This window comes from Harpegnathos saltator, unplaced genomic scaffold, assembly GCF_003227715.2.
Source record: "Harpegnathos saltator strain DR-91 unplaced genomic scaffold, Hsal_v8.6 scaffold748, whole genome shotgun sequence".
Classification (NCBI taxonomy): domain Eukaryota; kingdom Metazoa; phylum Arthropoda; class Insecta; order Hymenoptera; family Formicidae; genus Harpegnathos; species Harpegnathos saltator.
The window spans coordinates 16,448-30,000 of record NW_020230591.1 but is presented as its reverse complement, the minus strand read 5'-3'; the positions used below and the strand labels follow the sequence as shown (position 1 = coordinate 30,000).

General features: G+C 56.1%; 1 protein-coding gene across 3 annotated transcripts in view; it reads left to right on the top strand.

The window, feature by feature from the left end:
- LOC112590195 (transducin-like enhancer protein 4) overlaps positions 1-13,553 on the top strand; it is a 31,292-nt gene that overhangs the window by 12,635 nt on the left and 5,104 nt on the right. For 2 of the 3 annotated variants that reach the window (XM_025306016.1, XM_025306015.1), the window contains 2 exons: positions 6,762-6,859; positions 11,394-11,457. In XM_025306016.1, coding sequence (XP_025161801.1) covers positions 6,762-6,859; positions 11,394-11,457 — 162 coding nt within the window. Of the gene's footprint in view, positions 1-6,761; positions 6,860-9,028; positions 9,093-11,393; positions 11,458-13,553 lie in introns of all 3 variants that reach the window. The other variant, XM_025306017.1, reaches the window with a different exon arrangement.

The following is a 13,553-nucleotide window of genomic DNA, read 5'->3' as shown; positions in this document are numbered from 1 at the left end:
CGCGGCTCATTCGCGCAGTCCGACGGAGTTTTCTCGTGGCGCTTTTATCTACCGTCATAGTTTTTCTTCTCTCAGTCAGGACCTCTCTCTCTCTCTCTCTCTCTCTCTCTCTCTCTCTCTCTCTCTCTGTCTGTCTCACTCACTCACTCACTCACTCACTTTTTCTCTCTCTTTCTCTCTGCCTCGCTCGTTCGTCCTGGACGAGACCGAGAGAGCGACAACAGCCAGCGAGGATAGGAAGCACGGAGGAAAAAGACGCGGATCTCTCCGGAGTTCAACCAGTAATTACCCGGTCTACTCGGAACGACCGAATCATAGCTTTCGGCCCTTTGTTTGCCGCCCCGGCTTCTGTTCGCTTAATCTTTAGTCTTTCTTTCCGCTCTCCGCCCCGTATGCTCTTTTTTCAACGCTCCCCCGCTCCACGTCGTCCCCCCCCCGTCGTTATCTCGTGTTTCACTCCTAGAGACCTGTCACGTCCGACATTCTTTTTGCGACGGCCACGCTCGCGCGCGACGAAGCATCCGCCGCCGCCGCCGCCGCCGCCAAAGATACCTCCGCAACAACGGTCCTTAATCTTTTGATTTCTGTAGCGCGCGCGCGCCCGCTGGTGAAGCCGCACTTCCGGTGCGGCTCAAAGGGAGAACGCACCCTGTGAGAGCGCGCGCACGTTGGCGCGATCGATGCGGATTCCGCGTTATTTCCGCGACTCTTCCTTCGCCCCCGCTCGCGCTTCGCTCCCTTGTCACCGGCTGAGACGATCGCTTCTCGACACGATCGCGACTCGGGAGAAAGAGAGACATCGGCCTTACGTGATAAGAGCGCGCGCTCGCGTTGCACTCGCCTCGCCGAGACCGAGTCAGTATAAACGTCAACGTGGCTATGTTATTAAGTCAAGTTCGCGCGCGACGATCTTCTCCGGCTAGTGCGCGCACAGCTGGTTGTCGTTCTCGTCGTCGTCGTCGTCGTCGTCGTCGTCGTCATCGTCATCGTGATGTGCTTGTCGCGTCGTGTGCACGCGAGCATTCGGTGTAAATACACTCGCCTGCATCGGTTGCGAGACAGAGAGAGAGAGAGAGAGAGAGACAGAGAGAGACAGAGAGAGAGAGAGACAGAGAGAATGAGAGGGGGGGAGGGAAGAGGTGGGTGAGGAGAAAACGGCCGCGGACACGAGGACAGGGGGGACGAAGGGTTAGCACTTATTCGCGTATCCAGCGCCGTGGTGTGACGTTATTTCACGAGAGCGCCGATCGTATCGCCTTAATTGCTCGGCGGGTTAAACTGCCGCGGTCGCCTCTTATCGAGCGATCTGCACGAGTGCCCGCCTGCCTGCCTGCCTGCCTGCCCGCCTGTCTGTCGGAGCCGAGACAGAATCGCGCGCGCGCGCGCGTAGTATAACGCGCGTCAGGTGTTTTCAGCCTCGCCTCGCGCCATCCTGGGTCGTATCCTGCGGCTCGTGTTACCGGCAGATTGACGCTCGTGAAAGAACGCGCCATGCCGAACACCGCCGCGCGGCAAACAGAGAGCTTCGCCCCTGCCCCTTTACCGAAATAACGCGGCGCGCGCGTTTAGACGCTTTTATTAACAGCCCCGTGTGCGCAACGCTATTTCGCCACGCCGAGCGAGCGAGCGATCGAGGCGCCTCGTAAAGCGGGCGAATTTAAGGGGAAAGTGCGCTCCGCCGGACTATTATTACATCGAGACGCTGACCTCGATTTAGTCGTGGAAATGCGCGAGCAGGACTCCGCCGAGAGAGAGGGAGAGAGAGAGGGAGAGAGAGAGAGAGAGAGAGAGAGAGAGGGAGAGAGAGGGAGAGAGAGCCGCTCCGATGTTTCTCCGCACGCGAACATCGCGCGCGTCTTTGACGGAGCGCGAATCGCCGTTCCTTCGAGGGCGCGAGGGAATTGACGATATGCGCCCGGATCCGGCAATTTGGCGTAGCGAATCATACGACGCGAAATAGCTGGACTATAACGCGTCGTTGATGCTTAACGAGAGCGCAGCGAAAATGCAGCGGCCGCGGCGTACCGCAATTTCGGTGTGGCTCGAAGAATTACGAGCGCGCGCGAGGATCGTCTCGTTTCGCGATAGGGACTCGTTTTCGCGGCACCCGCCGCGTATGCGCGAGCGAGGGAACGCGTTATCATTATTCTATGCATTATTTATGTCATTCCCCGTGCCGAGTACAATGTGGGTCTACGAATCAAAATGCATTGCTTATGCAAATAGCGGTCGTGCCCCGCAGTCTCGGGGTGAATTCGCAGTCTGCTACGGGGAATAATCATAATGATCAATAAGATACAACCGCTCGTACGTCCGTTTTCTCTCCTCCATTCCCCTTCCTCTCCCTCCCCCCTCTGTCCCCCTTTCTCTCTCTCTCTTCTCTCTCTCTCTCTCGCTCGCTCGCTCGCTGCTTCTCGGTCTTTCTCCGTCGGTTCTTCGCGCGTTCTCACTCCGCGCGCCTCATGCAAATCCTGAGACGGTATTGTCTGGCGATATTAAGGGAATTGTTATCGCATTGCATAATTCGGGGATTCGATCGCGGCCGGGTTTGCGCGCGCCGAGCTCGCCCGTCACGGCAATCAATTGCTCGCCATCGAGCCCCGTATCGTGTTAGCCCAATTCACCGCGATAAACGGAAAAATGCTCGACATTCCTCGTCATCGTCGTCGTCGTCGTCGTTGTTTCGTTGTCGTTGATTATTCAGCGCTGCCGATATCGAGTCGTTGGGAAATTCACGATGCTCGTGAGACGTCTCGCTGCACGAAAGTCGAGGTTTTAGATTCCTTTCACCGCGCTCGACGGCGTTTCGACGATATTTCGCGACCAGTAGCCCTCTACGGAATAACGGAAGGTGGTAGAGAGAGGTTCGCTTATAGGGCGAGCGCGGTCGGTTCTGGTCGCCGGGTGGTTTTGGAATCCGCGCCACGAGTCGGTGGTTTTGCGGTGCGGCGAAAACCGCCGACCCTCGAAGCTCTTCTCTCGGCCGTTCTCCCTGTTTGCGTCGTCCTTCCGCGTAATCCTCCATGGCTTAGCGAGAGTTTCTCACGAGAGAGCGAGAGCGAGGAGAGCCTCTAAGTAAAGTGGACGAGTACAGCGCGCGGCCACCGACTCTCGAGACTCTCACCGTCTCTTTGATTAGCGCGGAATATCGGGCGCCCCGAGTGATACAACTCTCGCGGGCAACGGCCTCTCCTCGAACGTTAAGTCGCGGTGGATTCGATCGAACAAATTCCCCCGCTCTGTGCTTTTCCACCGGTTCCGTCACAAACGAGTCGGACGACGAGATAAATATCGCCGAGAGATAAGTTGTGACTAAAAAAATCGCTGGATAGGCGCGCGAGTGAATTTCCTCAGGCCGACGTACTTCGCTCTCGAGCGCGCGCGCGCGCGCGGCGCCGCCGCCGGATGGAAAATATGAGCGACTGAATTCTCTCTCGCGAGCGGCGATAACGAGGCTTCGAAGGACGCGCGGCGTCGTTACTTCCGCGCTGCGGCACGCCGCCATAATGCGGGGCTCTGCAACAACGGCCGCCGCCGCTTAGCGGCGCGCTAGTGCCTCGAGATGAGCAAATGTTCTTGGCACTTGAGCGCGCGCGTGCCTCGTGTTTGGTTACGGACTCGATCACAAGCGGGGGACACCGTAGAGAGCAGTTAACCTGTCCGATAATACGCGCCGATAATCAGGCATCTAGTGGACGACGGCGGGGATCGATGGAGCTAACGTAATTAGACGCGGCGATACGCGCCACTTAAGCGCACTTGAGTGGCTGGAAACGCAACCGATTGGTCCTGTTGCCGCCGTTAGTCGGACGTAAACGTGCCGCGCGCGCGCGCGCGCGTCCGTCATCGTCCCTCCCGTTTCTCCCTCCCTCTCTCGCTCGCGTTCTCTCTCGCGCTCTGTCGAAGACAGTGTTGACCGTAAACGACCACGTCGTCGCCGTCGGCTTTAACAAACGCGTCCGTCGTTCGAGGGGAGGACGTGAAGCTGCAGGAAGAGAGGGAGGAGGGAGGGAGGGGGGGGGGCGCTGCCGCCGCCACACGCTCCATTGAGTCGTCGGCAGTAATGTACCGCCGCGCGATGCGGTTAATCCGCTATCTCGTGCGACGTATTAAATGTCGCCCGAGACTCGAAAACCAATAAAAGCGCGATCGTAGCGCGCGATCGTTGCGCTTTAATGCCAATTCTTGTTCATCGTTATCCGGCCGTCCGGCTATCGCTTTCACGGTGGTTGTGTCGGCGATAACGCGCTATTTGAATACCGCCGATGCACGAGCGAGCGAGCGAGCGAGCGAGCGAGCGCGCTATTCCGATGGCTCTCGATCGCGCGGAATAAAAAGCGCGGCGGGAAAGAGGGAGCGCGCGCGCGGAATGATGCGGGAGAGGAGGCTATCGGATAATTAAATCGGCCGCGGCACGTAAAGGACACTGATTGACATGCGCGACGGCTACGTTCTCTCATTATTATTCGTCGAAACGACATAATTCGCGCTTCGCTTTTCGACGGACGCTAAACCGCATCGCCATCAGTCGCCTCGCCTCGCCTCGCCTCGACTTCCTCGCTTGTCGCGTCGTCGTTACGCGCGGAAACCCATCATCGCTCCGCTTGTCCTCTCGCCGTGCAGTCACGCGCACGTGAAATGTGCGCGACGAGTATTTCGGATCCGAGGGAGAAGTAGAATCGATGAGGAGGGATATTCTGCCGGTCTCGTTATTGCCGCGCGAGTCGCACTTGACGACATTTTCGCTGTTTGCAGTATTGTCGGTTCGCAATATTGTTGCTTCGTCGCGTCAGCTATGGTAATTGGCTGCGTTGTTAGGTGTATCAGTACGTCGTCCATGTCGATGGATGGTAATTTGTGGGAGTCATGGACGTAATTACTCGGACATAAAAATATATCTCGTTGGTGTTGTCGCGAGTCGGTGTTCTTTGGCGGGTTCTAAAGTCGACTCGTATCGACCTGCTGACGAAAGTTGTGTACCGGGAAATGTCAAGCGCATCGGTAGTGGTAGTTGGTAGTAGTAGTAGTAGTAGTAGTAGTGGTGGTGGTGGTGGTGGTGGTGGTAACGGTTGCATCCTCGTCGTCGTCATCGTCGTCGTCGTCTGACGTCCGTTGCTTCGCTGTTCCGCGGCGAAAGCCAATAAATTAATTGGATTGGCCGTCGTGACTTGTCGCATACAAATCGGATCAGTGATTCCGCTGCGATCAGCTGTTCGTTCGTTCACGTTAACTTTGCTCGTCCGTCCACTGTTAACGCGCCGGCCGGCAGAGGGGTGTGGCTTTGCTCGTGTTACGTTCGTTTAAACGTAAAGAAAGTCGCTTGCGAAGGACAGGTCTCTCTCTCTCTCTCTCTCTCTCTCTCTCGCCCTCGTCTGTTTCTGTCTCCCTGTGTGAACAAATGTGTGTGTGTGTACATGCGCATCCGCGAGCAAACAAGCGAGACGCGCGATGTAGTCTCTTCTACGGCTTCGTCGATCCGAGCCTCGAGTCGTTTAAAGATATTGCACGTCCGGCGCGCAAATCCGCCCCGTAATTCGAACGTACACGTGCGATAACATGTCAGGAAGTCCGACTCCGAAGCCGGGGAGGATTAATAAAACACGTTGCGGTGAGCACGCGGTAGCTACAAGGTTTTCCGTGCGGCTTTACCGCACGGTTAAAATGTATCGTTTCACGCGCTCTCTCCCTCCCTCCCCCCTCCCTCTCTTTCTCTCTTTACCCTCGGAGCATCAGCCGTTTCTCGATGAAAGCGCAGAGATGAGGCGCAAAGCACCTCATCTCCTTGAAGAGAAATTCACGGGGGTGAGTTTTGCCGACGAAACATGGTCGGGGCGCGCGCGCGCGCGCTTTTGCGTGTCGTCGAGTCGTCAGACCGCGCGCGTCGTCGTTCGATCGCTGTCACGTAGGCGAGTCATTAGCGCGATAATATCCTCCCAAGTTGATTCTTACTTTATGAGTTCTGGCACGATTTTCATTATACGCGACCGTCCCGGCGAATCGTTAGCGAGTTCCCGCACGAAACACCGCGATTCCGGCATTCCTCGGCCGTCATGGAATCTAGATCGTGCGACGCGACGGAACGATCGAGTGCTGGCGTGAAAGAGACGAGGAGACGAGGGGGTGAAACAGGAGGAGAAAGAGCAGGAGCAAGAGAGAGAGAGAGAGGGAGAGAGAGAGAGAGAGAGCTATTCCGGCTTTTACGAGGCCATAGTGGCGTATCCGTTTTGCGGGGCACGACGTGCAAAACGATCGATAACACGCTCGTAACGTTATTACCAACAGGTATACGGAGGTGGGTAGCACCGGTACTACCGGTAATAATGTGGCTTTTACGCTCGTGGGCGCTGATACAGCAGCCGCCAAAGTCAGCCGACGTGTACGCTACCGCACTCTCGAGCGACGGTGTTCGCTCTCCTTTCTTCCCCCTCCCCTCCTCCTCCCGTCCCACTCCTTTTCCTCCCGACATCATCCTGCATATCGATTCCCGCGAGTCGAACGAACGAGACGGAGCTTTTCCTCGCTCGCGAGCGAGCGAGCGAGCGAGCGAACGAACGACGAGAGGGAATACGCGTCTCTAACATTTTCTTTTCTTTTTTTACGCGACGATACCGCGATACGTATTTTCGAGATACGGCGAGACGGCGTCTCCGTCTCGAGAAGAGCGCCTTATGCATGACGTGCCCTTTCACCGCTCTTGTGTGTGTAATTTTGAAACACGATGGCCCGTCGTTGCATTAATGGCTTCTTTGTATTGTTCGCAGGGTCCACCGCAGCCTGGGCAGGGCTTCAAATTTTCGATCAACGACTCCTGCGATCGCATCAAGGAGGAATTCAACTTTCTGCAGGCTCAGTACCACAGGTATCCTTGTCTTGTTTCTCTTGTCCGCGTTTCTATCCGCGAACCCCGTGTTGATGAATCGCGGCCAATCGAAGACGTATGCGGTGCCTCCCGAGTTTCCGGAGTGACATCGCGACGACCGGGTTTCGTCTCGCCTCGTTTCGCCTTCGCTTTCGTCTACGACGAGAGCGGCTATCAGCGAAAACTCAGAGATCCGTCCAATTAGCGCCGCGCACAAGCATACGTCTCGCGATTGCTCGCGGTCGTCCTATAAATTTTCACGAGAGAAACTCTCATCGAAAAGTCCCGCGCGGCCCCTGAAAATAGCGAAAAATCACGCGACTCGAGCGAGCGTCTGTATCGGCGCGGACCTCATAAGCACCTTCGACCTTCGAGAAAATCACCCACCCGCCTTCGGCTTCTCTTCCCCTCCGCGCACCCGACGAAAATATTCTCCCGCGCGCGGTTACCCGCGAGCGCGATATAAACTCCGTCGCTCTCTCGGTTATTAGTTTGTCGAACGGAGTAAACGTTCGCGCCCGTCGACAGGGCCGTATCTATTAGGCGCTCGTGCAAATATCGCGTGGGCGAGCGCGCGCGAAACGCACGGACGTACAGACGTATGGACGGACGGACGGACGGACGTACGGACGTAGGCAGATAATTGTTTGTCTGACCGGAAGCTGTGTACACCGAAGTATGCATACGGCGAAGGAGCGAAGACCCCGTTTGGAGAACGCGCGCGCGCGTGCGGGTGTTTGCAGCGTGAACGTTTTCTCCGAGATACACACACACGTACACGCGCGCGCACGCGCGTGTGTCGCTCTTCATAACCCGATAATTTCGGTGTAAAAGTGTGCGGTCAACGTCGCGAGCTTATTCGATCGTTGAATTCACGAGCGGCCGAGCGGGTTTCACTGGGAAATGAACCGCGCGTCTCTCTTCCACCGCTTTCCCACCTCTCCCCTCCCCCACCTCCCGCCCGCCCTTTTTCCCCGTCAGCGCTGATTATGTAAAACACACGAGGAAATGAGAGAATAATTGAAAGGGCGATGTACGGTGGGTCCACTACGTGGTATGTGTTTGTGCGAGCGAGTAAATTGAATGGCGCGGGCGCGTTTGGAAACATTTTGACGAAAACGAGTATTCATAAATATCGTTGCTCGTTAATCGGCAGATTAATCGTGGAATGGCAAAAATACACGCGAGAGGCTCGCGGTGAAACGGTGAGAGAGCTACATCGTCCGAGCGCGCGCGCGTACATTATGGCAGTAGTCGCGCGCGCGGTTTTAAGCGCGCAACGTGATTCCCAATAAATCGTCCCGTAAATCGTTGCGTCGCGTCAATCCGAAATAATTAATCGACTCTACGCGCTCGTTCGCTCGCTCGCTCGCTCGCTCGCTCGCTCGTTCGTCCGTCCTCGCGCGCGCGCGTGCACACACGCGCGCACGCGAGTATCGCCACTTGCGTAACGAAAGTTACCGCTGGCGCGCGTTCGCGATCGTTAATACCGTGCTAATTTATCGCCTTAGAGGTGAGATTGCGCCGCGCCGTATATAGCGCGCTCCTCGATTCGCCTTTCACGAATATTAAACGCGCCGCCGCGTCGGGGAATTAGCGCGCGCGCGCGCTCGCACGCACGCTCTCCACCCTTTTTCTTCTCCCGCGCGAATCGAATTAAACGGCGCCGTGTATCGGCCGCAGAAAAAGGAGAGACGGCAGGGAATTCCTTCCGCCGTGGAAGGAACTGTAACGTTATTATTATTGCGCGCCTCCTCCTCTCCTCCTCTTCCTACCTCTCCGCTCTCTCCTAGCACCTTTCCCATGAACCCCACCTCCCCGCCTCCCCCGCCCACCCCCGGGGCTCTGACTCAATAGCGGGTGATCCGTAAAAACCGTCTTTACTTCGTTCGTTATCGCTAGTTGAACCTTTTTACGGGTTACCGTAGCGGTACGCTGGAGCGGCTAGCCGCTTTATTTTCTCGCTCCCTCTGCCTCGTTCGCGATATAACGGTATTACTACCGGGGCTCCGGCGCGCGTTTTTAACCCTCTCTCCTTCCTTCCCCGCCCCTCCCCCCCCCCTCCATCCCGACATCGCGACCAGACGGTAGGACGAGCGGAGAGACAATGGCTCCGCGATTTCGAGGGCTGGTGGATATTAATGCTCTGTTCTTGTTCTTCTTGTACAGCCTTAAATTGGAGTGCGAGAAACTGGCCAGTGAAAAAATAGAGATACAGAGGCATTACGTGATGGTAAGCCGGGGGAGAAAGATGAGAACGTAGAAAGGGCCAGCGCGTTACACAGACATACACACACACACACACACACACACACACACACACACGCACACAAACGCATATGGTCATACACGGGATACATGAATCATCCCGCCATTGTTCCCAGATTAAAATGCATTCGTTCTCGTCGCGGGCGCGCGGATACGTGAGATATCGCTCGGCCGACGGTCGAGCTGTTTTAATTTTCGCGAAATTGCTAGGAATTACGATCCAGACGTAAGAGAAAAATACAAGGAGAGAGTGAGAGTGAGAGAGAGAGAGGGGGGAGAGAGAGAGAGAGAGAGAGAAAGAGAGAGAGAGAAAATCAGGATTGAGGGCCGGCGGAGGAGAGGGGCGAGGGCAAGAGGGGAAGAGAAATTATTCAAACACCGCGAACGCGATCACGTCGAGATCAATTTTCCGAATCGCGCGCGGCTGCGCTCGCGAAATTAAAAGGAAAATGGTCCGCGGACCGGGCGGGCGCGAATCTCCAAAGTGCGCGCGCGAGTGTGTGCTGTCAGGCGTAATTCCGTGGTCGCGCGCGTCGGATGAGGGAGCAAGAGAGAGAAAAATAGCGGAGAATGAGGGAGAACGAAGGGGAATGGGCGTTGAGGAAAAAAACCTCGGGGAAAATTATCATCGCCTCGCCGACCGAGCATCGCAGTGAGAGCGCGCGCGACTCGGCCGCTTGGTCGCGCCGAAAATACTGGGAACACAGTAGAAACACGAATCTCATGTACACACACATGCGCACACACAGAGAAGCAGGGGGGAAGTGGGAGGGGGGAGACGCATCCACATTCTCGTTATCGTAGGTATACAGTCGCGGAACGACGCGACGCGCTCGAGCGTTACAGGCATACGAACGCATTCATTTGCCGGCGTACAAGCGGTTTTGTCGGCCGCGCGAGATTATTTTGCCGCCGTCGCCGCCGCCGCCGCTGCCGGGGCGAACGCGCTAAACAAAAATACGACGCGGCTTGTCGTCGTTAAAAAAGTTATCGCCCCCGTGGACACCCGTCTTTGTCCCAGACTGATGTCGGGCGGTCGGGTAACATGCTCGGTAACATGCAAGTGAATATTAATACGCGCTTTAACGCGCCTGGGGGGCGGAAGAGAGGGGGGGAAGCGCGCGTGACGCGACGAGGATTAACTCTTAATGAAGCTACGCGCTGGTCGCCGTTCGTTCTCTCGTATTGATTTCGTGTTAACTTTCTTCCCATAGAAATGAGAGAAAAAGAACTGGAAACAGAGAGAGAGAGAGAGAGAGAGGGGGGGGGGGAGGGAGAGAGAGAGAGAGAGAGAAAATGACTCGAATGTTCGACGCGCGCGCTCTCTCGCCAAGTTTGCCTGACGGTGCACGCGATCGCACGCGCGTCCTATCGCGGGGACGGGAGGAGGAGGGGGGAGGGAATGATTAATCGGCGAGTTCGATGAGAGAGGGGAATAGTCTCGTTGTGTAACATTGGTGACACGAGTAACGCGCTCGCGACGGTTTGCATTTAAATATACAACGACCCCTCGTCGATTCGGCGAACGCGTTTTTATGAATTATTTGCTCGGCCGCGGCGCTTCCAATATTCTCTACAGTCCACTTTGCTAGACGCCAAATTCATATGCGTATACGCGCATACACGAACACACACGCGCGTACAAATTTATACGTAACACACACACACACACACACACACACACACACACACATACTGGCCAGTATATAACAATTATTATCGATGTTTGTTGCGGCTGCACTAATTGTGTGTTTTTAATGGCTTGGCTGTGCACCACCCCTCCGCAATATCCTCGATATGGGGGCGTGATGGGAAGAACGAATCAGGCTCGGTCGATTAAAAAGGCACGTGCGAAAAACCCCAGGACAGGGCGGGGGCGCGCGAGGATTAACGAATCGCCGCGTAATCGGCCGCTGATGAAACGAACGATTCGCGCCTCGACACGATCGCGCGCTCCACGTTCTCGCCCGAAACCCGCGACTCTCGCGACTCGCTGATTACTCGGTAATCTCGTTACGTTCTCTATTAGCCGATGACGACGGCGACGACGACGACGACGATAACGATAACGGCGACTCCCCTGACCCGATAGACGAGCCAGTCTCCCTTTCAGATTCTTTTCTCTTGTATTTCTCTTTTTCTCTTGTTTTCCGCTTCCCTATTCCCCCCCCTCCCCCCGCCCCGCCCCGCCCCCACAGCTTTTGAATGTCGCCTGCACTTACTAATGTTTAGCTTACACGTGCGATTTCCTGCTTGTTCTGTACAGTATTAAGTTGGAGCTGGAGAAACTCGCCCAGGAGAAGACGGAGATGCAGCGCCACTACGTCATGGTGAGTCCAAGCTTACAAGAATCTCATGGCGGCTAAGTCGCTCTCGCTCGCGATATCGGGCGGTAATCGGGCCGGTGGATTTGGCGGACCCGCGCGCGCGCGCGTCTATTTTCGCGCTCGCCTCGCGTCTTGCGGCCGAGAGTGGTCCGCGATGGACGTCTCCGCGGAGCGGAGGATCTAGATCGGCCGCTTCAATCTGTGCCGCGACCCGCGACGCTGTATATGCCTATAACGACGACTGCGGTTTCTCAACAACGCGTCGATCGCTCGATTTCCTTGCGCGCGAGCTCCTTCGCCCCTGGCGGCGATTCTCGCTCGGTAATTTGTAATTATCCCGCTAATGGCAAACGGTGTCATTTGTACTCGCGCGCTCGCTATCTCTCAATCGTTATCGTGCGATTATAATTGCACGGTTCTTGTTATTGGTTCCTCTCCGCTTCGTTAGGCCTGACGAAGGAGCCAGCCGCGCGTTTGGAAATCGGTTTGAACGGTGCCCGCGATAAACGATAAACGAAGGTACTCGCCTCTCGATTCGTCAGATTGTGGATAGGTGGTCGACGTAATAATTTGCGGCTCGGCGAAGGGGAAGGGGAAGGGGCCACGTCGTTTGTTCGCGGAAGGAGGACGCTCTCGCGCCCTCTCTTCCCTCGGCGTTCTTCTTGTTTTTCGACTTGGTCCCGCGAGGATTTACGCAGACGCCGCGAGCCGCGGCTTACTTTCGCCCGTAGATCTTCATTATCGCGATACACCGCCGGCCGTGTATGCGTCTTCATTAAGCGGCGCGAGGAGCCGCGCGCACTGCTTTCTTCACGGGAGGTCGAAGGTCGCCGAGGGTGCCGCTTTTAATCTCGCGCGCTCTCGACGAGTTTTACCACGCACGGCGCTCGGCCGCGTCTCCTTCGCGCGGCGTAACCTCTCGGAAAGACCAAAGTGCGCCTTTTATCCGCGCGTTTTTCCGCGCCTCATGTCGCGATCTCTCTGTCGACTTGTTTCTCTTTTTTAATTACACCCAGCGGAGTAGAAGAGGCACGGGCCTTGATCTTTCCCCGGTAAAGAGGGAAGAGAGAGAGAGAGAGAGCGCAGTTGAATTTATCACACGAAGATGCGTTCGCGCTGCTTCAAGCCGCGCGCGACAATGGTCCTCCCTTTTGTTTTTCCACTTATTTCTTTTTTCTTATCTCTCATTGAGATGCCACGCGCTGCCGCGAGCTCTCGCGGCCAGAGTTCGTTAGCCAAGACTCGCGCACGCGAAGCGTGCATTATAAGCGCGCGCGATAATTTATAGGCCGTAGTCGCGCGCTACGTCGCTCGGTCGGTCGGTCGGTCGGTCGGTCGATGCAAATAACTTCATATAAAATGCGCAGCGCTCGCTCTCGCGTGGACGTGGCACTTCCGCCGATTCACGCGGCGCGAAGATTAATCGTACGATCATCTCACGTACGGCCACGTCGTACGTACATGCGAGAGAGAAAGAGAGAAAGAGAGAGAGAAAGAGAGAGAGAGAGAGAGAGAGAGAGCGAGAGAGGGGGGGAAGAGAAAATCGCTCGCACGTTGTTCAGGTATGCCGCTCCCACCCCCCCATCACTCTCTCTCTCTCTCTCTCTCTCTCTCTCTCTCTCTGCCGTGCGAGCGAGCGATCGATCTTCGCGCGCGCGCTCGCGCGAGTTCCGCGCATCGATCCTTTATTCCGCGGCCGCGCGCACCAGCACTCGGTCCTGTGACAGCTTTAAATATACATATCATACTTTATCCCACTTTCGTTTCGATACAGAGCGCGCGCGCTCATTGTTCCGCGCGGCAACGGAGCGTCGCGCGGAGCGCGGCGAAACCGCGGAATGCACTTAATCAAATTTCGATCGACGAGCGCGAAAGCATATTTATTGCGCGCCCTATCGCGTCGTTTTATCATTGATGATTGATTACCGACGTAACAAGAATTTATCGTAGTATCGGGTTTAGACCGGCGTGTACGTAGCAACAGGTACTACTCGCGTCCGGTGCGCGTTAAACACCGTTGGCGAGCATCGAGCGAGTCATTGATCGCTGCTGGGTCTGATCGCGATCGCTTTCTCTCTCTCTCTCTCTCTCTCTCTCTC